This window comes from Durio zibethinus, chromosome 16, assembly GCF_047325235.1.
Source record: "Durio zibethinus cultivar Kanyao isolate XHJ-2024 chromosome 16, ASM4732523v1, whole genome shotgun sequence".
Classification (NCBI taxonomy): Eukaryota; Viridiplantae; Streptophyta; class Magnoliopsida; order Malvales; family Malvaceae; genus Durio; species Durio zibethinus.
In genome coordinates this window covers 19,579,679-19,603,865 of record NC_143177.1, presented here as the reverse complement: position 1 = coordinate 19,603,865, position 24,187 = coordinate 19,579,679, and the positions used below count along the sequence as shown (strand labels likewise).

Below are 24,187 nucleotides of genomic sequence, written 5' to 3'. Positions count from 1 at the left end.
AAAAAACATGTAAATCATTAAATAAGACCACTAGAATGTTATACAATTGCTCTGATAAGTTCTACATTGCAATGAGCGGAGTTCGTCTGATGGGAAATGTTAAAAATTAAAATAAAACTATATCCAAAATAAATTCTTGCAGGAAACATGCCATCATGGGACTGATGGGGCTTGGTAGTTTTGATTGTTGTACAAATTTTATGCACACTAACAAGTATTAAATTGATTCAAACTTGAATTTATATTAATTTAAATTTTGATTTGATTCAAATTTGAATTGAATTAAATCAAAAATTATTTGAATTTAAAATTATTTAAATTCAAATAATTCTTAATATTTAAAATGATTTAAAATTAAATTGAACATAATTTTACTTTTTAAAATTAATGTAATTAAAAATAATAAATATAAATAAATAAAATAATTAATTGATCCAAACTCAAGTGAATATAAAAAGATAATAAGATTAATTACTTTTAACGTATTGATGTTTATACTCTTATATAAATAAAAGATATATAGATGCATATAAATAATATATATATATATATATACACACACACAAATATGTATGCATGTGCACACACACACATATATATATATGTACATATATATGCATAAATTTAAAATGAATTTTAATATCTACAACTTTAGAATGTAATGTTCGTTTGAACGAACAATTTGGTTCTGTTGTTATTAAATCCTTTGTTCAATGGACACTAATTATATTTGCAATTTTGCATACTAATAATTTCTAGTGTAACTGTTACAGGTACTGCTTATTCGATGTATTGGTCTACTATTAAAAATTTATGGTACTCTCAATTCTTAAAAGACAACTTTTTTTTTTTTAAGAAAAAAAATACAAGAATTATATTATTATTTGCAGTATTTTTAGCAAATTCAAAAAATATCTCAAAAAATTATATCGTCAAATCTTTTGAGATTTAAGTTAGCCAGTATGCAACCCCCGCTTCACGTAGGGTGTTACCATTAAATTTATAAATAAATATGTAATTTTTTATGGAATCTCTTTTTTTTTTTTTGTGAATTAAAGTGGAACAGACTCTTTATCAGCAAAAATTAAAAAAAAAAAAATTATAAGTCTAAAACAACAAAAAAAAAGAGTAAAATCTTAAATCAATAATTATCTAAAAATAATGATGTTAAAAACACAAACATCAAGAATAAAAATAATAATCAATAAATTTTCAATAATGATCCACACAGAATTCAGTCCAACACTAACATCAATAGATATTCAGTAATAATCAACAAAGACCTAAGTATATTGTCAAGAAATAAAAGAATATATTTATGAGAAGAGACATGGAGATACTCAATATCTCTACTCAAACTAATGACAGTAGCAGTTGTAGGCTCCCTGTACCGTATTTTTGTTGATGGGTTTCTTTTCCAAATTGCAATTGGCGCCTACTAACAGATTCGACTGCAGTTAAACAGTAATTGTAGCACCAAATTTATTTAACAAAATGAGTACAGAAAACATTGATTAAGGAAATTAAAAGAAAAAAGTAGTATTATAATAACACATTCTTTAAATTTCTCAATTACTACCATTTCGCAATTAAATTATCACTCAAGTGAGAGAAATTAATCTAATAATTCAAGAAAAAAAACATATTTTTAAAGGATTGATAGCATCCTCACTACAAACTTCAACTAAGGTTTCAGGTTCAGTTAACAGAAAAATGCGATCCTGTAAACCAAAACTGGATCCTGACCAAGCCTACTCCATGGAACATGAAGCTGGCATGAAAAACATTGATACTTTATAAGAATGCTAAAAACTTTAGAAGAATTAAAATATGCATGATATTCAAAAGTGACATCAACAACTCAAGCTTGGCCTAATTGTTATTACCTCTCTATAGGAGGGTTAACTTCCATGGTTCAAATCTGCTTTCCCTTCTCACCCTCTCAGACTTCCTCATATATACCAAAAATGAAAATGGTATACAACCAAACAGTTTTCTTAAATTACACTTCAACTTCATCATGCACATGTCAGGCATAATATGCTACCAGCTAGCCACCATTGCCACACAATCACCATATCACCAACTTTATCTCAGCCATCTTCAACACAACCTTCATGACTCTATTAGTTTCTGAACCTCATAAATGTCACACTCATGAAATTATTATTATTATTATTATTATTATTATTATTATACATTTAAGACATGATTAGCATTGTGCCCGCACTATGCTGCGGGCGCATTTTTATTTTTTTTTAACAATCAAAGCAAGTATAACAGAAGAGCCGAAAAAACCTAATCATGTTTGCACAAAGCTTGCGATAAAATAAAGGAAACCCTGCAATCAAGAGTTAAGTCCTAAAACATTTAAGGAGCATAAGAGCTAAACGTGTTAAATAATATGATAGTTTAAGGTAAAGGTAGAGCAGAATAGTTTAGATTGAATACACATCTAGCAGGTCTTCACACATAATCACAATAGAAAATGACATGGAATATCTGTTGTTGAACAATCTCAAATATGCACTTTTTAATTTTTTTTAGTCATAAACACCAATTGATGATATCAATCTCATAAAAAATCTATCATGAATGTTCAAATGCAATTAAAACTAACGAGTAAAATTAATAATACAAGTGTTTTGAATAGATAGATTTGCAAGGAGCTTACATGAATTATGATTTTTTTCTTCATGATCCCACACCAAAACGATCCACCACCTGGGTAGACTTTTCAAGCACTGATTGCAAGCATTACAGAACATCCAGTGGATGGATCAACATCCATTAGTGTCACTTTACTGGAAAACCTTGCATTATAAAAATCAAGTGGATTTTTAGTTATAAATTAAAATTTATGACGCAATAAAGTAATGTTTAATATTTGGTTTAACTTTTACCTTGATTTCTGCTGGTTTCAAGCTAAGTAGAAAATTTACCACCTGAATAGAAAAAGTATTAATCACAGAATATTCAATGTGAAAAAAATCCAGTTGCTAATCGAAAGTGATTACAATAAAGACTTAAGATAATTTTTTGAACTCAAAATTACGCATCTAAAGATTAGGATTTCAAACTTTTGGAATCATCAACATAAGATTTACAAATTTAAATAATGAATGGGAGACTGACCAATTCACATACATTTAATCAAATACTTAGCACGCTCACATCATATTTCCTATCCCAATCTTGATTGCTCCAAATGCTTCACAATTTTTCAAAATCTTTGTCCTTGCCTGTTCCCTAGAGAAAAGAATTACAAGTACTGTTTTCTCAATCTGCAAAGATGAAAAGAAAAAAAAAAAAAAAATTGTAAAGTTGTTTTCAATATTGCATCAATCTAGTTATCAACAAACAAAACCACAAACATCTTTGGATGTAGACAAACTAGAGATCTAATGTACCAAATAACAGTAACAATTTCCAAATGAAAAGATCATTAAGATTTTAGCAACATCATTGATGTGATGAGTAGGAAAATAAACCATTTCAGCCGATAAAGTATCCACGATTTCTTCACCAACCGATGCCTGATTAAAAAGCATTTTGCCTCTAGTAGCACGAAATAACATCCTTTTAAATATAAAAGCCTTGGACTTACAAATAATCCCACTGATGAATCTCAAACTAGATTGGTCTGCAAATCTCATTTCCTGTACAATGAATAATCATATAGTAGATGGAACCAAAGAAATAGGTTTGCAAAAAAAAAGAAAAAGTAATTCAATCGCAGGATCAACTGATACCTGTTCAAGTAATGATGATGTCTCAACATAATCATCATTAGAGTATACATTCTCATTTAATTCCTTTTCCTCAGCAACTGTATGGTTATTACTTAACACAAGAAAACCACCTGCCTGGAATTTAAACAATATGTTTGAGAAGGCATTTAATAGTCAACATAAACATTTTGGTGCAAAGTTTTACAACCCAAATTTTCCCAAAAATGTAGCATTCAAAATGTAAATTGAAAATAGTTTTCATGGATTTGATGAGGTTACATATCAATACCACAGGCAAAAAATTCACTTCATATTGTTACTTTCCTTGTTATCTTATTATTTTTATTTTTATTTCTTCTATTCCGATTTGCCTAATAGTTTGCTATCATGTTTGAATGAGCAAAGCATAGCAGGATCATCAAAGAGCTTAATTACTTGTGAACAATGGCTTGAATATGAATTTGATACAAAATTTACAGGTACTAATTTCTAAACTATGGACTGAAATACAATCTCTTCAGGCAATCGACCAAATGCTGGAATAATTAAAGATTAGAAGGCATTTAAGAGGGGAAAAAAAGAAAAGTAAAACCCTCAAATAACAGTCTGCAGTGAAAATGGGCAAAAATCTATAAACAAATGAAATAAATGGTCCTTTGAGCATTAATATAATATATAATTGAAAGAAAGAAATTCACTCTGTCAAAATAAAACATCCACCAACAGAATCTCAACTTTATCGTCCAAACTTTGTTAATATTAAGTCTTAAATAAGGTATCACTACTGTAGCTATCAAACCTGTCAAAATAAAATTGTTTGGTAAATTTTCAATTTCACTCTTAAACAAATATACTAGATAAACCATTTATAAATAATAACAAAAAAATGAAACACATCTTAATCCATAGGCAAGTGAAGTTAATAAAATTGTTTGCCATTCCCAATAACCTCTTACCTCTTGAGTATTAGCTAGTAGTTGGTATGGAGAAGGAAAGTTGATAAAGGAACAAAAAACATAAATATTCATCCTTACTTACATAATCAATTAGGCTTGGGCAACATTCCACTTGATAAAATCTCAAGTTCTTTTTTCCACTAATAATCACAAGCATGACTACACCAAAGCTAAAAGCGTCAAATTTTATTAACAAATGTCCATCTAAGACAAATTGAACAAAATCTCACAATTATCATAAAGTTATTGAGAAAAAGAAAGCAATACCACACCTCACATTCTTCATCCATGGCACCAAACCAATTGGCAAATGTGTATATATATATATATATATATATATATATATATATATCTCTGTGTGTGTGTGTGTGTGTGTATGTGTGTGTGAAGAGTATGTTTGGATGTCAATAAAAACAATCAAAGAATAGAAAAGAATTTCAAAGAAAAAAGTAATAAAGAAGTTATGCTTACTCTGTAGTTGTTATATTATTTTTTAACTTTCAACTGGATGGTTTTATGGGATGCACACATTGATTGGTCCAAGAAACATTTTTATAAATTTTTCTGCCATTTCTAATTACAAATTAATCAATTAAACTGAATTGTTTCATAAAATGAGGATTTATCATGAACAAAATTGAAAAAAGCAAGAATAAAATGTTATAAACATACATGAAATTGACGCCTAGCCAAAACAACACTACAAATCTTGCTTCTACTTGCAACATCTTCATAACACTTGTATAGAACTTCCATGCAAGGATAATATGAGACACTAAAATCAGCTTCAAATCGCTTTTTGCCATCCTTAGACAATAGGGTGCACATAAACAACAAAAACAATTATAACAAACTCATTGATAAACTTATAAGAAATTAATGAGGTACAGTAATCTTTTCTATACTTTCTTTAGGATAACTTATAAAATTCAAATTTTCAAAATAAACCAGAAAATAATTTGTTTTCGAAGCCAAAGTATAGAAGACATCAAAGTATCAAGTTAGTCTGACCTTTAAATCTAACTATACACAAGCAAAATCTAATTGTTGCAAGTTTATTGTTACAAGTTTAAACTGTAATTTTTCCCTTTTTTTCTAATAAGTGAAATGTGAAATGCAACATATGCTCTCATTATAGCATATTAGGAAGCTTCAATTTACCATAAATAATAATAACTAAATAATGCCAAAGTATCAAAACATTTCTAACCCAAACTTGAAAAACTTATTTGATAATATTGCCTTGTTTCCCACAAACATCTACTAATAATTTATACATTATCTAATATCAACATAGTGAAAGTTTATACCATATAAATTGAACGATTTCACTAAGATAATAGAAAAAAAAATCTCACTTCTATTTCAGTTGTCGAAATTGCATACTACTTATTCAACAAATATATCGGTCATATCAATTAGCCTAATTAATAGAAAACGAGAATAGAAAGATAAATCTCAAGATAAAACACAATGATATAGTTAAAATGAAACCAATAAGTACTATGATTAGGATAACTATATCATAGAGCAATCAATGAATCCTTTATAATAACTAATTGGACTTGAAAGCTTTTATAGGGCATGCACCATGTTAAATATAAGCATACACACAAGCATAAGAAACTCAAACTCCAACATAAAAAAAAAGACTTTCACATTTTAAAAATACAGAAATAGAGCAACAATAAAGACCCATAAGTAAAAACTCCCATAAAAAGATTGAGCAAAGCAAGCAACATAGATCACCAGAAGCTTTTATGGTAAAAACTAGAGAAAGAAAGCTACATTAAAAATCCATTTAACCATGGAAGAAGTATTGTTAAGGGAAAAAAAGTTGGTTCTTATACAGTCCTTCCACATTGACACTTATTTAAACACGTTTAAAGCAAAAAAAAAAAAAAATTATCAAAACTAAAGTAACACATGAAATCTTTCCATAAATACCCACATAATGATTTGGCAACATCTACAGAGCACTGATAGCACTTTTAATGTCATTCTTTTCCTAAAAATGCTGCACCACCTACAATTTACCACAAAATCAATTAAAAAATCTAACCAAGGAATGAAAGAAAAATATCACATAAGAAGTGAACAAAGTACTAAAACATGAATGATGGAGATTTTTCCCATTTTCTTTTTACTAAAATTAAATCGTTACCTAACTTTCAAATAAAAAACTAATAGATAAAAACATATTACTCAACATTGTAACACTATTTATAGCATCCTAGAACTGGTCTCAGGCTTCTATAGCAAAATTGGCACTCTTTTCTAGTATAAGTAAAGCCAATGGTGGTTTAGTATAGATGCTTACATTTCGGTTTCCTTTAAACCCAAATGCATGGCCATTTTCATTAAATTTCTTTTGAACATGAAACCACCAATGGGAATTCATCAAAAAGCCATCTTGTTCTAGCAAACTTCATAAGCACATGCCTTTTACTAGATGGGGTCACATTAATCGCTTTCTTTTTAGACTAACAATTGTTTATTACCTCTTCTTTCATAAAATCCCTAAATCTGTAATACAATAAAAATTATGAGTTTACCTTTATTCAGAAGAATCGATGAAATCGACAAGAAAACTTGTATAATTCAAACTGTAGAAATCCTTATGCTATGTTTGGATAAATATTAATAAAGGAAGAAAAAAAGGAAAGGAAATGAAAGGAAAGGAAAAGAAAATAAAGTTTTTTAAAAGAAAAGATATATGTAACATTTGTTTAGATAATTAAAATTAATAAAGGAAAGGAAAAAAAAGAAATTCTAACAACCATTATTTGGATAAAGAATAAAAAAATTATGATTCATTATAATAATTTTTTTAATTATAACTTTTTATTACCTGTGATTTTAGAGCACTTATGGATCATGATATATTTGCTATCTTATTTAGCCTCACAATTGCCACTATATCAGTGGTTTTTATATTAAAAGAGATATGTGAAACTTACTTGAAAAGAGAAATGGCTTTGAAAAAATTATAGGATAATTGTGATTTACTTAAGTTTTTTTTATTAGGTTTTTAATATTAATAAAAAGATGGATATAATAGTCTTTTTATAAATAAAAAAAAATTTAATTTTCCTTTCACTAGCTTTTCCTCCAAATTGAGGTATTAAAAAAATTGAGTTTACAAGAGAAATCAAATGTTATTTGGTTTTCACCTCTTTCCTTTTCTTTAAATTAAAAATTTATCCAAACAAGGGGATGGGGGTTTTGTTTCTTTTACTTTACTTTCCTTGCTTTTTCCTCCCCTCAATCCAAACACACTGTTAACAATAACATCGAAGGTTGGCTTGAAGATGGAACTTAATAAAATAGAACTTGCTCGTTGTCATCATTGCAAACATCACAAGGGATTTGGTTTTTAGATCTACAAAAGCCATTTTCAAGAGCTCTATGAAGTAGAACTTAATGGGTGATCGTATCGACATGGCGAGTTCACTAGTGAAAATGACTTAGGTTTTGATTTACAAAAGCCTAAAATGGAAAAGAGAAAGAACAGCTTTGTAGTGATGGGAAGTTGAGCAATTTAGTCTGCTGGTTTCTTCATTGCTTTGTCATCTCCACTTGGCTTACTTTTATTTTTACATGCTTTTATTTTCGAATATAACCCTCAAACCCTTTTAAAAGACATTAAGCAATTATCCCCTTTTGATGAATATGGAGACAGCTTTTGTATATAGTATAGATAGATTTAGCAATTTGCTGAAAAAACTTTTAAATATCAAGTTAACTCCTACTCCAATATTTAAGTGAAATGTACATAAATTTTTTATTCAAAGAACAATGTTTGAATTTGATTTTTTTTTTTCAAATAAAAAATAATTCAATTGAAATCTCTCCCTATTTTTTCTCTCATGGTGAATCTAATATATATATATATATATATATATATATTATATACTAGATTATAACTCGTGCAATGCACGAAATAATTTTATTTATTTAATATAAATATATATATACACAAATTAGTTTCTTTTCAAAATTATATTCAAAATTTTAAAACTCATAACATATATATAATTTATATATATTGACTTGTCATTAAAAGATAAACTTTCTGAAAACAGCAAAAAAAATTATGTCTTTCCTTTAGATATTTTTGTTTACAATAATATTTATATACATGTAAAATCATATCAATAAATATATATATACACAAATTAGTTTCTTTTCAAAATTATATTCAAATTTTTAAAACTCATAACATATATAAAATTTATATCTATTGACTTGTCATTAAAAAATAAACTTTCTGAAAAAAGCAAAAAAAAAAAATTATGTCTTTCCTTTAGATATTTTTGTTTACAATAATATTTACATACATGTAAAATCATATCAAATAAAAATAAATTATGTCTTTTTAAATATATATATATATATATTATTGAATGATAGATTAAATAATAAAAAAATTAACACACTTTCACTTTAGAATCTTGATTAAATTATTATACAAAATATGAAAAATGTTAGAAAATATATGAAAAAAATAAATTGAAAAAAATTATTTTTATTAGAATGAAACTGTAATAATAATAAAATATATCTTAGAAAAAAATTTATAAAAAAAAATAAATTGCAATAGTAATAAAATATACCTTAAAAAAGTTACTGAAAAATAAAAAAATTGATGTATAACATATTATATTTATAGTCTTAAATTTGTAGAAGAATTTTTTAGAGGTAATTAAGATTTAATAGATAATTTTAAAATTTTAAAATAGATATAATAAGTGATAAAGATAATATTAAATTTTCCATTTATTTGAAAAATAAATTTTATATATAGAGTTCAAATGGATATAATCATTTTGATAATCTTATTATTTAAAAATTTATGATGAAAGCTTTTTGAATTTTCAAAATTTTACATAAAATTACTTAAATTTTTAATGTCTTACGTAAATTTTATAGAAAGATAATTTTTAAATCAAAATTTTAAATCAATATAAACAAATTTGTTGAAAAATTTGGATAAGTTTAATCTTTGTAAATTTTATACATGTTTGAAAGATTTTGATAATTAAATAATTTTTTAAATAAGGTTATTTGATAAACAACTAAAATTATTTATTAAAAAAATAATATCCATATATTATATAACAACATATATAAACAAGTTTGCCACATAGACGCTTATGTGAATAACCCTCTTAAATTATACATAAGATATTTCTAAAAAAAAATAAGATAATTTTTTTAATTACAAATTAGATAATTTTAAATTTATTTAAATATCAAAATTATTCAAATTATAATTGAAAATTAAATCAATTTAAAGATATATTTTCTAAAATAAAAAAAATGAAATATGGATTTTATTTTTTTAATAAATAATTTTAGTTGTTTACTAAAATAACCTTATTTAAAAAATTATTTAATTATCAAAATCTTTCAAATATGTTTAAAAATTATAAAGATTAAGTTTATCCAAATCTTTTAACAATTTTTTTTATCTTGATTTAAAAAATAATCTTTTTAAAAAATTTATGTAAGACATTAAAAATTTAAGCAATTTTATGTAAGATTTTAAAAATTCAAAAAAAATTTATCTTAAATTTTAAAATAATAAGATCATCAAAACTACAATATCCATTTGAATTCTAATTATCAAATTTATAATTCAAATAAATGCAAAAACTTTAATATTATCTCTATCACTTATGATATCCATTTTAAATTTTAAAAAATTAATTTAAAAATTATCTATTTAATTCTAATTGTCACTAAAGAATTCTTCTACAAATTTAAGACTACAAATGTAATGTGTTATACATCAAATTTTTTATTTTTTTCAACAATTTTTTTCAAGGTATATTCTATTACTATTGCAATTTGTCTTTTTTTTTTTATAACTTTTTTCCAAGACATATTTTATTATCATTACAATTTCATTCTTATGAAAAAATAACTTTTTTTTTTCAATTTATTTTTTCATTTTTCACATATTTTCAAAATTTTTTTATATTTTGCATAATAATTTAGTCAATATTACCAAAGTGAAGGTATATTAATATTTCTTTTATTATTTAATTTATCATTTAATAATTTATATATTTTTTAAAAAAGCATAATTTATTTTTATTTGATATAATATTACAGATATATAAATATTAGTGTAAACAAAAATATCTAAAGGAAAGACAAATTGTTTTGTTGTTTCCAAAAAATTTATAAATTTTATATATGCTATGAGTTTTAAAATTTTGAATATAATTTAAAACAAAACTAATTTGTATATATATATATATATTTATATTAAATAAATAAAATTATTTCATGTATCGAATAGGTTATAATTTAGTTAAAAATATAAAACAAACTTAATTATTTCAAATTAGAAATTATCCAAAATTGAATTAACTTAATTCAAAATGCTCTAAATATGATATAACTAAAATTTTCTTATTTTGAATGCAAAATAATCTATTTTTTTTTTATTCAAAATGATCCCAACCAAAACTCTGAGATCCAAATTCCTATGGACTCACCCATATGCCACCTTTACTAATCCTTTTTTGGGGATTGTTGGCTGACACAGATTCCCGTGTTTATAAGTGACAACCGGCTTTTTTTCATGATTGAGGCAAAACCATGAAGTGTTTATACTGTCTAAATTTATTAATTTTTCAATTTTTTCATACAATTTTGATTGATTTTTTTATTTGAACATTTAATTTGATTTAAGTTTATTACATTTTAATTTACTTTTGTTACGGACTTTTTGTGATTTTACCTTTTTTTTTTGTTATTTATGATTTTGTTTTCTTATATATTCTTTGACAAAATTTTCTTTTTCCAACTCAATGAAATGCCATGGCAATGACTCAATCCCTCCTTATATAAATGTAAATTAATTGAATCTAAATTAATATTACTATATTTATAATTTATTTATTTATTTTTAAAATTATTTGTATTCGATTGATATTCAATAAAAAAATTTTATATTATATTTGAGCTCAATTTGTTTAAATACTAAAATATTTTAATATGATTTAAGATCAATTTGTATAAATTAAATAAATTTATTCGTAAATATTAAACAAATATATTCATAAATATATAAATGAATATAAATTAATAACTAAAAAATTGGTCTTCCAAAACAATGATTTGAGCTTTTAAGAGCGAAAGTGATATGCCCATTTATAAAGACTTTTTTTCCTTACATTGGTTTTTCAAGTTATGTGGGATAAAAAATTATAAACAAAAAATCTACTCCATAACTTGTTTATTATCCATTTTAGGTTATTAAAAAATACATTTAAAATAATATTTTATAAATTATCATGAAAGATTTTTAATATATATTAAGTGTATTTTTTCATGTATTAATATTAAATTTTGATTAAAATCTTGTTAAAAAAATTTAATCATAAAGTAATTATCTTAGAAAGAATAAAAATAAAATATAAACAAATATTTATTTAGTTTGTTCATGAACATTAAACAAGCTTGTTTGTGAATTTAATCGAATGAAGTAGGCTTCTATTCATATTCGGTTTATTTATTAATCGAATATTAAATACTGTTTAAGATCATTTATTAAACTTAATAGATGAACATAAATAAATAAAAAGTGAACATTTTTACAAATAATTCATCGAAAACTTTGTTTTTTTACACCCCTCTTTGCTCATTTGAATTGCACCGAAAATAAAACACCAACAACCCCAAATTCTTTATCTTTCCTCTATTTTTATTTCTTTTCGTAATTATTATATTCTGTAAAATAAATTTCATAGCTTTCGCATTTTATTGATGCAAAGTAAAAAAATTCAAAACTTCTTGAATTATATGTTTCTTGGACTATAGAAAGAGTTCATGTTTGTTGAGATTTGTCATTATATTTTATTTGATCTTATTTGTATGATTTCAATTTAAAAAAAGGATTGAATAAAATAGTTACTTACATCAATATATATTACTTTCATTCAAATCATAATACATAATTATATTATTAAAAAAGGTTAATCATTTATTATATATCATTTGCTAATTAAAAAGTCAATCATTTATTATATATCATAAGTGATAATTAAATAATGAATATTTATTTCAATACAATTATTAATTTTTTTAAACAATTAATTTTTTTAATAATATTATTACGTGACATGATTTGAATGAAAAAGATATATGTTAACATGGTGTAACTATTTCAACAATTGAATAATCAACTAATAAACTATATCATAACTAAACAAACAAACTCACACACAATAAGATTTGAATCCTAAAATCTCAAGATTCTAAGGCTTCCTCCTTACTATTAAGATAAGACCTCATTTGTTATCTTATGAATTTTTTTTTACTATTCAATCCTTCGTGGGATCAGGATGCATTCTACCTAATATTATGTTATTGATTTATTTCAAAATTCAAGATAGTTGTTCTTTGGTAAAAGAGAACAATTGAGGAGATGTTTTTTTTTTTTTATAAGTTGTTACTAGAATCTTTAAATTTATTCTGTTTTATATGAGTGTTAAATTTAAATTCAGCACAATTATTGATCAAAACTAAATTCTTTTCTATGTCAATGATTTTGTTCACCTAGATTGTATGTTTGTTATATTATGCTTTATAATTGACTTTATTTTTATGTTTGATGTATCATGCATGCATCATGTTGAATTATTTTTAAAATTTAGTAAAAAAAAAGTTAATATTAATTGATTAAACATGATGTATTAATCAATACAATGAAAAATTATGATTAACAAGATACATAAGAGTTTGGAAAGGTTTTAAATTAAAAAAAAAATCGATTTAAGACATAAAAATCAAATGTGATTCAAATTTCATGTGGAAAATAACTTTTGTTTTAATTTTACGTTATGACATTCGGATGAACAACAAATGCGTTTGAATGCCATGTTTAAGGGGGTTAGACATTCTAAAGCAATAAGCTGAAAAAGTGATCTAAAACAAAATTTTAAAGGGGGTTTAAATAATTGAAAGTTAATGAGGTTCAAGTAATTTAAATTTAAAATTAATCAAATTCAGATTTAAATACCTTAATGAAAAAAAATTAACGAATGCCCATATGCTAACGTTCCTAATCACCGCATGGACAAGGAAGATGGGACGAAACCCACCACGGCCAAAAAGTTGTTCACTTATAAATATAAGCATCTGCTGAAACAGACATGACTTGCGATCCAGATCGATCGATTTGCCAGAGCGAGATCTACCAGTGTAACCAATAAAATTCATTCCTGCTTTTCACTGTCGTCAACCAACTAAGCTTCCAAATATTTCAAAAAAATTGGGATCCACGATACTGTATTATAGATGAAGATTGGATTTTGTTATTTTACTTTGATTTAATTGAATTTATTACTCTGTTTTTATCTTTGGAATAAAGTTAATGAAAATTCCTTTTTTTTTTTTAATTGCAATCACTTGTATCATCCAATATTTATTTACAATTAATTACGTTTTTATTGAAAAAAAATTAGCACTGTGAATTATTTTATCAATTAAAATAAAATTTTATGTAATATTAATAAAATAAATAAAAATTTATCACATGATGTAGTTTATATGAAAATTAAATAAAATTTTTTTTATTTTCTAAAATTTTTTTAAAGATTCAATTAACTGTAATTAGATTGATTTAATTTTTTTACATGATTAAATTTTATATAATTAAAAAATTAATCAAATCGAAATAAAATATTAAAAGTTAAATACTTATTAAATTATAATTCAAGAATAATTTTATCCTTTAGCATAAAGAAAATGATGAATTGCCGTCACACCATTTTCGTCTAGCTTGCTGCTCTTTTCTTTATTTTACAATATATATATATTTTCGGGTAGAGTCAAGTAAGTCCAGTCCAGCCTGGCAGATTCCTTTGGGCAGTGAAAATCCACCACACCCTTCCCGTCTTTTCCATTTCCCAAATAAGACAGAAATCTTTTCCTAACCACTCAGGAGTGAAATTTTCATATTTTCATTTTTCCCTACAATCACAGGTTGTGTTGACCACGTTGCTCAATGTATTCCTTATCTTTTATCTAAAAATAATTAAATTAAGCTAAAATTTACTACTATACAATTATTCAACATTAAAATTTTATCATTATATTTTAATTTTGTTGATTTTTATAAATAACAAAATTAAAATATTGGACAAAAATATTCTATTAATAGAAGTGACAATTTATCATTGCATATTTCAATTTCATTAGTTTTAAATAAAAGAAATAATTGAATATCTCTGTCAATATAAATAATAAATTTTCATAATTTTTGTTATTTCATCTAAAAAAACAAAAAAAATTAAAAGTGCAGTAATAAAAAATTTAATGAAATTGAAATAATGACAAAATTTAATGTTAACTTGTAATGCAATGCCTATTTGACTTTAATCACTATCCAAAATTGATCAATATTCTGGAACAGTAATTAAGATCTAAAAGCGATTAATAAACAGTAATTTCTTTCAACTAACGAGCCATAGTTATGCAACATGACAAAGCACCCACCATCCAACTCAAAAATGTTGGAAACCAGCATAACTAAAATGTTAAAAGCGTATTTTGATACAATGGTTATATCTAATTTCACTATTTTCAATTTTAATGTGATTAATTTTACCGTACATTCAAATATATTTTTTTGTATTTACAACAATTGCTCGATGTTTTTTGGGTTAAGAAAGGGTTCTGTTCTCCCAAGCCTTTTTTTTTTTTTTTTTTTTAATGAGTTCTTCTAGCCTTAAATCTCTAATTAAAATAAAAACTGATATAATTAGGACATATAAGTTCCGTTGGATTAGGATTAGACATTGGAGTCAAACGAGTCGACACAATTTTTTGACAATTTAGCAGACATAATGCAGAATTTCACTACTTTTGAAGAGGTTTGTGTAAATGAATTCACCAAAATTCTCAATCTCGGTAACAAAGCCAAAAATCCACCATTGCAGCCCACAGTATTGAAAAACAAAAACTTACCATCCATCAAAATTCAATCCAAAACTCATTATCTCACCACTATACAACCCATCCAAAAAAGAATTGTTTAATTCAATAACATTGGAAGTAGAAACAAAATATATATAAAAAAAAACTCCATATAATTTTTTATTTTTTTCAGGAAAAAACGGTGATTGATGGAAACTAACCAGCTAACTTAAGCATGCACAGGACCTGGAGCCACCACTACCGGACTAGGCTGATTGTTGGGTGGCAACCCCAACACTGCACTGGAAACTGGCGGTGGAGGAGCATAAGGAGGAGGAAATTGTGGAGGAGTAATTTGGTTAGAGTTAGGAGGCGGGGGTGTAGTAGTAGGATCGCCAGTTGGTGGGCTGGGTGGTGGGTTGGGAGTAGGGATTGAGCTAGGTGGTGGGTTGGGGCTAGGGTTGAATGTAGGCGAGGTGGGCTGGTTAGACCAAATGGGGGGAGGAGGGTGGGTGGAAGAGGAAGAGGCTGATGGTGTATTGGGGCTGGATTTAGGGTTGGGGAAGACAACGGGAGAAGGGCAAGAGTCACCAGAGCACTTGTGCGACTTTTGGATGGCGTGACGAAACAACCCGAATCCCAAGACAAGGCCCAAAACCACCAACACTGTCACTATGAAGATGAAGATCTTTGTGGCTTTCCCCACATAACACATCTTTATTTTTTCTTTTTTTAAGCCCTTTTGTACTAGAAGAAAAACAAACAAGACTGACCTTCAAAAACCTGCAAATCTGAAACGGGGCCTAACTTTTGTTTTAGTTCAGTGAAGATAGGATTTGGGTTTGGTTATTTTTCGTCTTTTTTTCATGGTGAGTTGAAGGGGAGAAGGGCTAGTGAGTGCACGTGAAGGCCAATTAAAGAGAGAGAGCTTGCAATGGTTCCAAATGAAATGCGCCGCTCAGTTTTAGCTGTTTCTTCAACCAACTCTGGCTCTAGTTTTGTTAATAGTCTGACACTTAGTATAGAATATCAAATATGCCCCTGCTTTTGGATTGTATTTATGAGTATTATGAATTAGGGAGGAGTTAATCAGATAAATGAGGGCTTACAGTAAAGGGTTGAAGGAGGATAATTTGGGAGTCGAGCTCGATCCCGACAGCCGACAGGCATGTCTGCCATGTCACTCATCTGGATGGAGCTGGTTGCTGAGACGTCTTGTAGTCATGGGTCCATCCTTTCAAAAACTTTCCCTTTCTCTTATTTTCATAAACGACACCCTTCATTTTTCATAGAAATTACCGGTTAGTAGCGGAATTTCTGTTGTAGTGTCATTGGTAAATTTGATAATTTAAAAATAATATAATAATAAAATATAAATATGATATAAAAATATAAAAATAATATAATTTAAAAAATTAACAATAATTATATATTAATAATAAAATTAAAAAATATATTTTATATTTTTGTGTATATATAAATTATAATATGTAATTTTTATATAAATTATGATATAAATATACAAATTTTAATATTTTATATGATATGAATATATGAATTATCAAATCTAAATTGAAAAAATTAATATTTGGAATATGTTTTAAGTATTGAGATTCAAATCTTAAATATGTTAGATATAACTAAAAATAATTGTAATAACTAACTAAATTAATTTTTAAATTCTAAGATTTATATTTGCTGCACAATTAATATATAGATGATAGACACTATCACTAAATCATATATTACTATTTTTATAAAAATTTAATTTTAAATGTATTTTAAGAATTAAATGTATTTATTTTTTTAAGAATTTAAATTAAAATTAAAATTTTATAATATGTCATTATATAATTCATTGATAATATATAACATCTATATACTAATAATGCATTGAATATAAATTCATTAAAATTACATTAAAGATATGATTTGTATAAATTAGTTCTTCATGATTTTTCTTTTAGCTTTTAGCCAAAAGTTCTTCCTATGTAGCATGTATCATCAATAAGACAAAGGAAAAACAAAAGTATATAGAAAGGGTTGAAATTAGAAATGAAATCTGATTAAAAGTGGGAATGGAAATGAGAGCAACATGTTAGGAATATTTACTTGTTATGCTAGTAAAGAGACGACCATTAATATTAAATATTTTAGTTCTAAAAATAATAACCTTAAACTTCATCAAACAGATACTTTAAAGCTTTAATTATTCATGGCATGATACTCATTATCTGCGGAATTGTGATCAAACCGGGTGATGGGTGCTGGGGGGCCATCACGTTTTATGTTGGCTCATGCAAATTTGTGCCTGCTCCATTGACTTTTACTGAACGATTTAGCTGGGCGTCGTTCAACTTCGAGCCCCGCAGATGCTCCTCTGATTTTGGCTTCTTTTCAGCTGACGGGCTCAGCACTCATGCAGGATGATCCGTCAAGTCAGGTCCATTTAACTGATTTTACTTTTCTTCTTTTTCTTTTCTACTAAAGAAGGTAAGACTGCATGAGAAGTGATTTTTTTTAGATTTATTGAATGTCATTTTATAAATAATTTATAAATTAATTTAATTAAACTTAAGTTTTATATTTGGTTTTTAACGATTACATCCATGGTTTAAAATTTTGATATTGATCTTAAACTGCTATAGTGCTATATCCATCCGTAACATAGATTTTGAAAATTTTATGCTTTTCTAGGCAATTCATATTATTAAAGGAAAGCCTTCTTAGCTTCTAAGTCATATTAGAAGTTAAAACTTTTTTTAGGACGACATATCAATGGGAGTTTCTGTTCACATTTTTTAAAATTATTTTTTAATGAAATTATTTAATTTTTTTCTTCTTATCTCCTTCATATTTAAGTTTTTAGATTTATAAATTTGAAAGTTTTTAAAAGTTTATAGATATGTAAATCCAAAAATTTTTAAATGTTTCAAAATTTACATATCCAAAAGCTTTTAAAGGTTTTTAGATTTGTATATTTGAAAACTTGAAAATTTTTGTAAAATATGATTTTTTTCCCAAACCCTAAATGTAATTTTTTTAAAAGAATTTATCAGATATAAAATTTCAATAAATTATATAACTAATGAGTATATAAGTTATATAATTTACCATAAATACGTATCTGAAAATTTTAAAATTGAGATAACAAAATAATTAAATAATTTCATTTTAAAATTAAAGAAAAAAGTGTGGAGAGGAAAAAAAAATAGAGGGTTTTAAGAACCTCTGCATATCAATTGCAGCATATTCGCAAAGACATCAAAGGGTAAATATATATATACACACACAAAACTGAAGATAATGACGTTAAGCAAGAAGAGACGTATATATATTAGCCGAAGAAATAAATAAATAAAGCAAGAAAGAAACATGACCAGAGAAAATTTACGATTGCAATTCAATTTGCATACAAGCAAACCAAGTCCTGACCACACAACTGCTTTCCAAAGGGTGCATGTTCTTCTCTTCATAATTAGAGGAATGCGTTATAGTTACAAAAACATGGAGAATTTTCACAGATTAATCATGGAGGAGCACACAGCAATGACTTCAACATGAGATGCAGGAAATTAATTTGACCAGATTTTTATTGCGCAAAAGTGTTCGGCGGTCCATTCTTTTGCTCGATAGTATAACTTGTTTTGGTTGTTAAAACATATTGGCCGCCAGAAGAAGCAGAAGCGATCGTCAACATGACAAGTGTTATATATTCAACACAGGCTTGGTTGGGGAGATAAGACTAAGCCTCAGCTTTACAGCAGCATTTTCCACCAGGAGATGCCATCAATGGATAGAGTTGAAACCGTGCAGGGAGTAAGGTACGTTAAAGGAATAGAAGCTGTGGGGCAAACAGGTACACTCAACTCATCTGATATTGCTAAAGATCCCAAAGCTGTGGCATCAAAGTTCTCAGTAGATGAACTGCCAGAGGTGAGCGGAAACTGTATTTGATTTCCTGCCTTACAATCTTCTTTGATATCTATTTTGCTATCAGATACCGTAAGCTGTGGCCTGTGGCCAAGGAAGCCCAGTCATTTACGTTGCCTATAGCCTCGCACGTGCTGAAAATAAGGTTGTCATTTAAAAGGTTATTCTTGTGATTTACAGAACTATGATGGTTAACAAGGGCATTTAAAGATTAAGTCCAGAAAATATGTTTTGTATTCCATATGATAATTTTTAGTGTTTTATCTATGTTTAACATAAAATAAACACTACATAGATACACGAATTACCATGCATATGACTTAACCCATATGGAGGTTGAAATGACTATAATGTCCATGACCTGATACGTTTATATTTCCTACTTTTGCAAAAGGTCGTCGATGGGCATCTTAGCTTATTGCAAGCTGTCTCACAAATGGCACAATGCAATTTTCTGAGCAAGATAAACATTTGGTTTTATTGTAGAAACAGGCACATAAACCCTGAGCAATCAGATTAAGATATGTATTCTTTTTCATGCAAAGATAAGGCCCGATCCCAGATGCAATATATTATTCTTAATTTTATATTTGGTTTAAACTTTATAAAGGAGGACCATCAGTGCAATCTCCAGCTCAGTCCAAGAAGAAAAAAAATCAAATCAAACCAATCTCCATTTCCATTTTCTTATAGAAACCCTGAAATCCTTTTGTTCATCAAAACATGCAGGCTCCAACTGCTCCCACTTACAATGAAAAGATGTTAGCAAATTATGTCCCGGTCTATGTAATGTTGCCAGTAAGTTTCAAATGTCTTTCTGCCTTAGCAATTAGCATAAGATCAAGTATTTAAAGATTATCAATCCACTAACTTTTTTTTTCCTGTTGTGTCCAGTTGGGAGTCATTTCAAATGATAATGTTTTTGAAGAAAAGACTAAGATGGAAAAACAGTTCAAAGAGCTGAGAGCAGGAGGTGTCGATGGGGTAATGGTTGACGTTTGGTGGGGAATTGTGGAATCAAAGGGCCATAAACAATACGATTGGAGTGCTTACCGGAGTTTGTCTGCAATCGTTCAAGAATGTGGATTGAAACTACAAGCCATAATGTCATTTCATCATTGTGGTGGCAATGTAGGAGATGAAGTTACCATCCCACTTCCCCAGTGAGTACTTGACATTGGAGAAACAGACCCTGATATCTTCTAAACCAATCGAAAAGGTAACAGGAACAAGGAGTACCTAAGCATCGGAGTGGATAATCAGCCTCTTTTTCATGGAAGAACTGCTGTTCAGGTTAGTTTCTTAGCTCTATGGCTTGATAATATTTTCCTTTATTTCCTCAATACTTAGATTGTTGTTTTTGTAGATGTACAGCGACTACATGAAGAGCTTCAGGGAGCACATGTTAGATTTTCTAGAAGTAGGACTTATAACAGACATTGAAGTAGGGCTTGGTCCTGCAGGGGAGCTAAGATATCCCTCTTATCCAGAAAGTCAAGGATGGGTTTCCCTGGTATTGGAGAATTTCAGGTTAAGAGTCATTTATTCAATTTAGCCACTTTCTCATTTTAACAATCTTATGATCTTATATAAGCCATAAACACTGGCCATATGCTTGGGTTTCAATTCTCTGACAAAATTCTTGTATATTACTTCAGTGCTATGACAAGTACCTGAAAGCAGAATTCAAAGAGACAGCAACAAATGCAGGCCATCCTGAATGGGAATTGCCTGATAACGCAGGGGAATACAATGACACTCCTGGATCCACAGAGTTCTTTGGATTGAATGGGACATACCTTACCGAGACGGGGAAAATTTTCTTGACTTGGTATTCCAACAAGTTACTAAACCATGGGGATGAGATCCTTGATGAAGCTAACAAAGCTTTCTTCGGCTGTAAATTGAAGTTAGCAGCAAAAGTATATCTCACAACCTTAAAACATTTTTACCCAACGACTTAAATCGATCAGTCTATTTAATTTTCCATTTTATTTTCAAAACAGGTAGCCGGAATACACTGGTGGTATAAATCTGATAGCCATGCTGCAGAACTTACTTCAGGATATTACAACGTGAAAGATAGAGATGGATATCGACCCATTACAACTATGCTATCAAGGCATTATGCTATTTTCAACTTCACATGTCTCGAGATGAGGGACTCAGAACAAAGAGCTGATGCCAAATGTGGGCCTCAGGAACTTGTTCAACAGGTAAATACTTGGAAGAATATTCAATTCATTTATATCTGAATCGATTGCTATAGCGTTTAGGAAAACTCCGATGCAACATATATAAGTAGAAATATTTGCCATCGGGAACAAAAGGGCTTATCTCAATGAAACAGACTGTTTGTCATCGTTTCTGGCTAATGTTGCAAAGAGAATTCATATAAAGTCCATAAAATTTAAAAATATCATACCTGTATTGAGATGGAGGAATGCAAAGTCATCCATGGCACATCTGTTTTGCAGGTTCTGAGTGGTTGTTGGAGAGAGCAGCTTGAAGTTGCAGGAGAGAATGCGTTATCAAGATATGACAGAAATGGTTACAATCAGATCCTGTTAAATGCCAGGCCTAATGGTATCAACAGTGAGGGGCTGTCAAAGCTGATAATGTATGGGGTCACATATCTCCGTTTATCAGATGATTTATTGAAAGAAAACAACTTCAAGATATTTAAGACACTTGTGAAGAAAATGCACGCTGATCAAGTAAGCAATATTCATTTGTAAAATATTATTTTATCTTTTTCATTATTATTATTTTTTTGCTTAAAGTTGTTTTTTCCCTTTTTCAGGATTACTGCCCAGACCTAGGAATGTACAATCACCAAATAGGTCCATTGGAGCGGTCAAAGCCAAAGTTTTTGATGGAAGATCTTCTGGAAGCAACAAACCCAATGGAGCCATTCCCTTGGGATCAAGAAACAGACATGAAGATTGAAGATTTTGATGGCGTGCTTACTAATTTGATAAGAAAGCTTTTTTCCATGTTCAAGTGAGAGTCATGGGATGAAAACATAAATAGCTGAATAGTAAAAAAAACTGGAAATGCAGTCCAAAAAAATGCCCTTCTCATGGGTTAGAATAATTTGTGGTCGATCAACATTTTGAATCATAATTCCACCTGTTCTCACTTGTTCATTTTACACTCCTTGGCCCTGACCATATTACCAAATAATCATAATAACAGTACCATCGGTGTTGCCAGGAATCCTGATGAACGATCAAGGCAAATTAGAGGAAAGCAATGGACGATATTCTCTCATGCAGATCCCCTAATTAAACCCCATTCAGAAAACTTTCATCATTGAAAGCAAGGACAAGGAGAGTAATGAAGAAGTGAGAACATATAAAAGGGAAATATCTCATCGAAAAAGGACAAAAAGAAATATATGTGTATATATATTTTTTATAAGAGCATAATGAAAAAAATTAACATTATTATCGTAATCAAACCACTTTTACATGATTCAATACTTTTCGAAATATAAAAGTGATTTAATTATTTTTTTAAAAGCTTTTTGTCTTTCCAAATCATTAATTAATAAGCACGAAAAATTATTATTAAAATGTTATGATTTTTTTTTTTTAATCTTCTACTTAAATTCAATGGTTAATAAAATTTAAAAAGTTTTTCAAAACGAAATTTGTTTTATTTTTTTATGTGTTCAATGTTTATACAGAGTTTATATGTTACTATTAATTTTACAATATTAATAGATAGATTTACAAAAATTGTCAAAGAATGTCTATAAATACTATGTAAAAAAAATTTTATAAAAAGATTTTATAATTAGAATAAAATTTTAATTAATCTTAATAAATATCTACAAACGACTGTTAGCCTGTAGAGTTAATGAAAATTTTACGTCCCTTGATTTGTGAGATTGAACTCCAGCAACTCATTAAAATCGAATCACCATCATTTTATCATTACAGATTATTTAAAAGAAATGTGAGAAATATTATTAAGAAAATAAAACAGTCATTTTATCATTACAGAATATTTAAAAGAAATGTGAGAAATATTATTAAAAAAATAAAACAGTCATTTTATCATTATAGAATATTTAAAAGAGAAACGGACCCACAAACAGCTTGGAGATGCGGGGTATCGATCCCCGTACCTCTCGCATGCTAAGCGAGCGCTCTACCATCTGAGCTACATCCCCTTGATTTGTCGTTTCTAATTTAGAATATTATCAATGATTCAACACATGGATCACTCAGTTCGAGGAATCCGAGAATGGGCATCTAACTCCGAAGTTGTCTCGGGTATAATATTTGGAGTTTTCTTGAATTTTGGTTGCACCTGCTTTCTTCAATGTTCTTGCTCTAGAGAGTTTTAATACTTTCTCTTGTAAACATTTATATGTGTTTGAAGTTAATTGGATCGATTTTTATAATATATTATATTATTATATTATTATTATATTATTATCATCATCATTGTTATTATTATTTTTATTATTATTTTTTATTTTCTTTCGTTTTCTTCTTAATTCATGATTGAACAAGAAAATTAAAATTTTCGATCAACTGAATTCGAGAAGTCCAATTTGCATGTTCAATCAGAATAAAGTTCAAGGATTTTTTCAAACAAATCAACAAAAACTTAGCCTAA

General features: G+C 27.5%; 1 protein-coding gene, 1 long non-coding RNA gene, 1 other non-coding gene and 1 pseudogene across 4 annotated transcripts; 1 reads left to right on the top strand and 3 right to left on the bottom strand.

Annotated features, from left to right (window-relative positions):
* Positions 1–871: 871 nt before the first annotated feature.
* On the bottom strand, positions 872–4,044 carry LOC149514408 (uncharacterized). Its single transcript, XR_016328490.1, has 6 exons — positions 3,753–4,044; positions 3,608–3,659; positions 3,148–3,284; positions 2,904–2,945; positions 2,675–2,813; positions 872–1,451 (listed from the first exon to the last, which is right to left on the bottom strand). It is a non-coding gene; the product is annotated as an uncharacterized LOC149514408 (long non-coding RNA).
* An 11,629-nt stretch (positions 4,045–15,673) lies between these two features.
* On the bottom strand, positions 15,674–16,607 carry LOC149514407 (uncharacterized). The gene has a single exon (XM_089745010.1). It carries the CDS (start codon positions 16,335–16,337, stop codon positions 15,852–15,854), a length of 486 nt encoding a protein of 161 aa, XP_089601136.1. The 5' UTR covers positions 16,338–16,607; the 3' UTR covers positions 15,674–15,851.
* Positions 16,608–20,278: 3,671 nt separating this feature from the next.
* On the top strand, positions 20,279–22,709 carry LOC149514406 (beta-amylase-like; annotated as a pseudogene). The gene is made up of 7 exons (XR_016328489.1): positions 20,279–20,353; positions 20,450–20,848; positions 20,922–21,085; positions 21,214–21,477; positions 21,562–21,771; positions 22,033–22,272; positions 22,359–22,709. The product of XR_016328489.1 is annotated as a beta-amylase-like (transcript).
* Positions 22,710–23,662: 953 nt separating this feature from the next.
* Positions 23,663–23,735, bottom strand: TRNAA-AGC (transfer RNA alanine (anticodon AGC)). The gene has a single exon. It is a non-coding gene; the product is annotated as a tRNA-Ala (tRNA).
* Between the last annotated feature and the right edge of the window lie 452 nt (positions 23,736–24,187).

Excerpts from the sequence above, each read along its gene's own strand:
- LOC149514407 (XM_089745010.1), bottom strand. The coding sequence starts at position 16,337 with ATGTGTTATGTGGGGAAAGCCACAAAGATCTTCATCTTCATAGTGACA.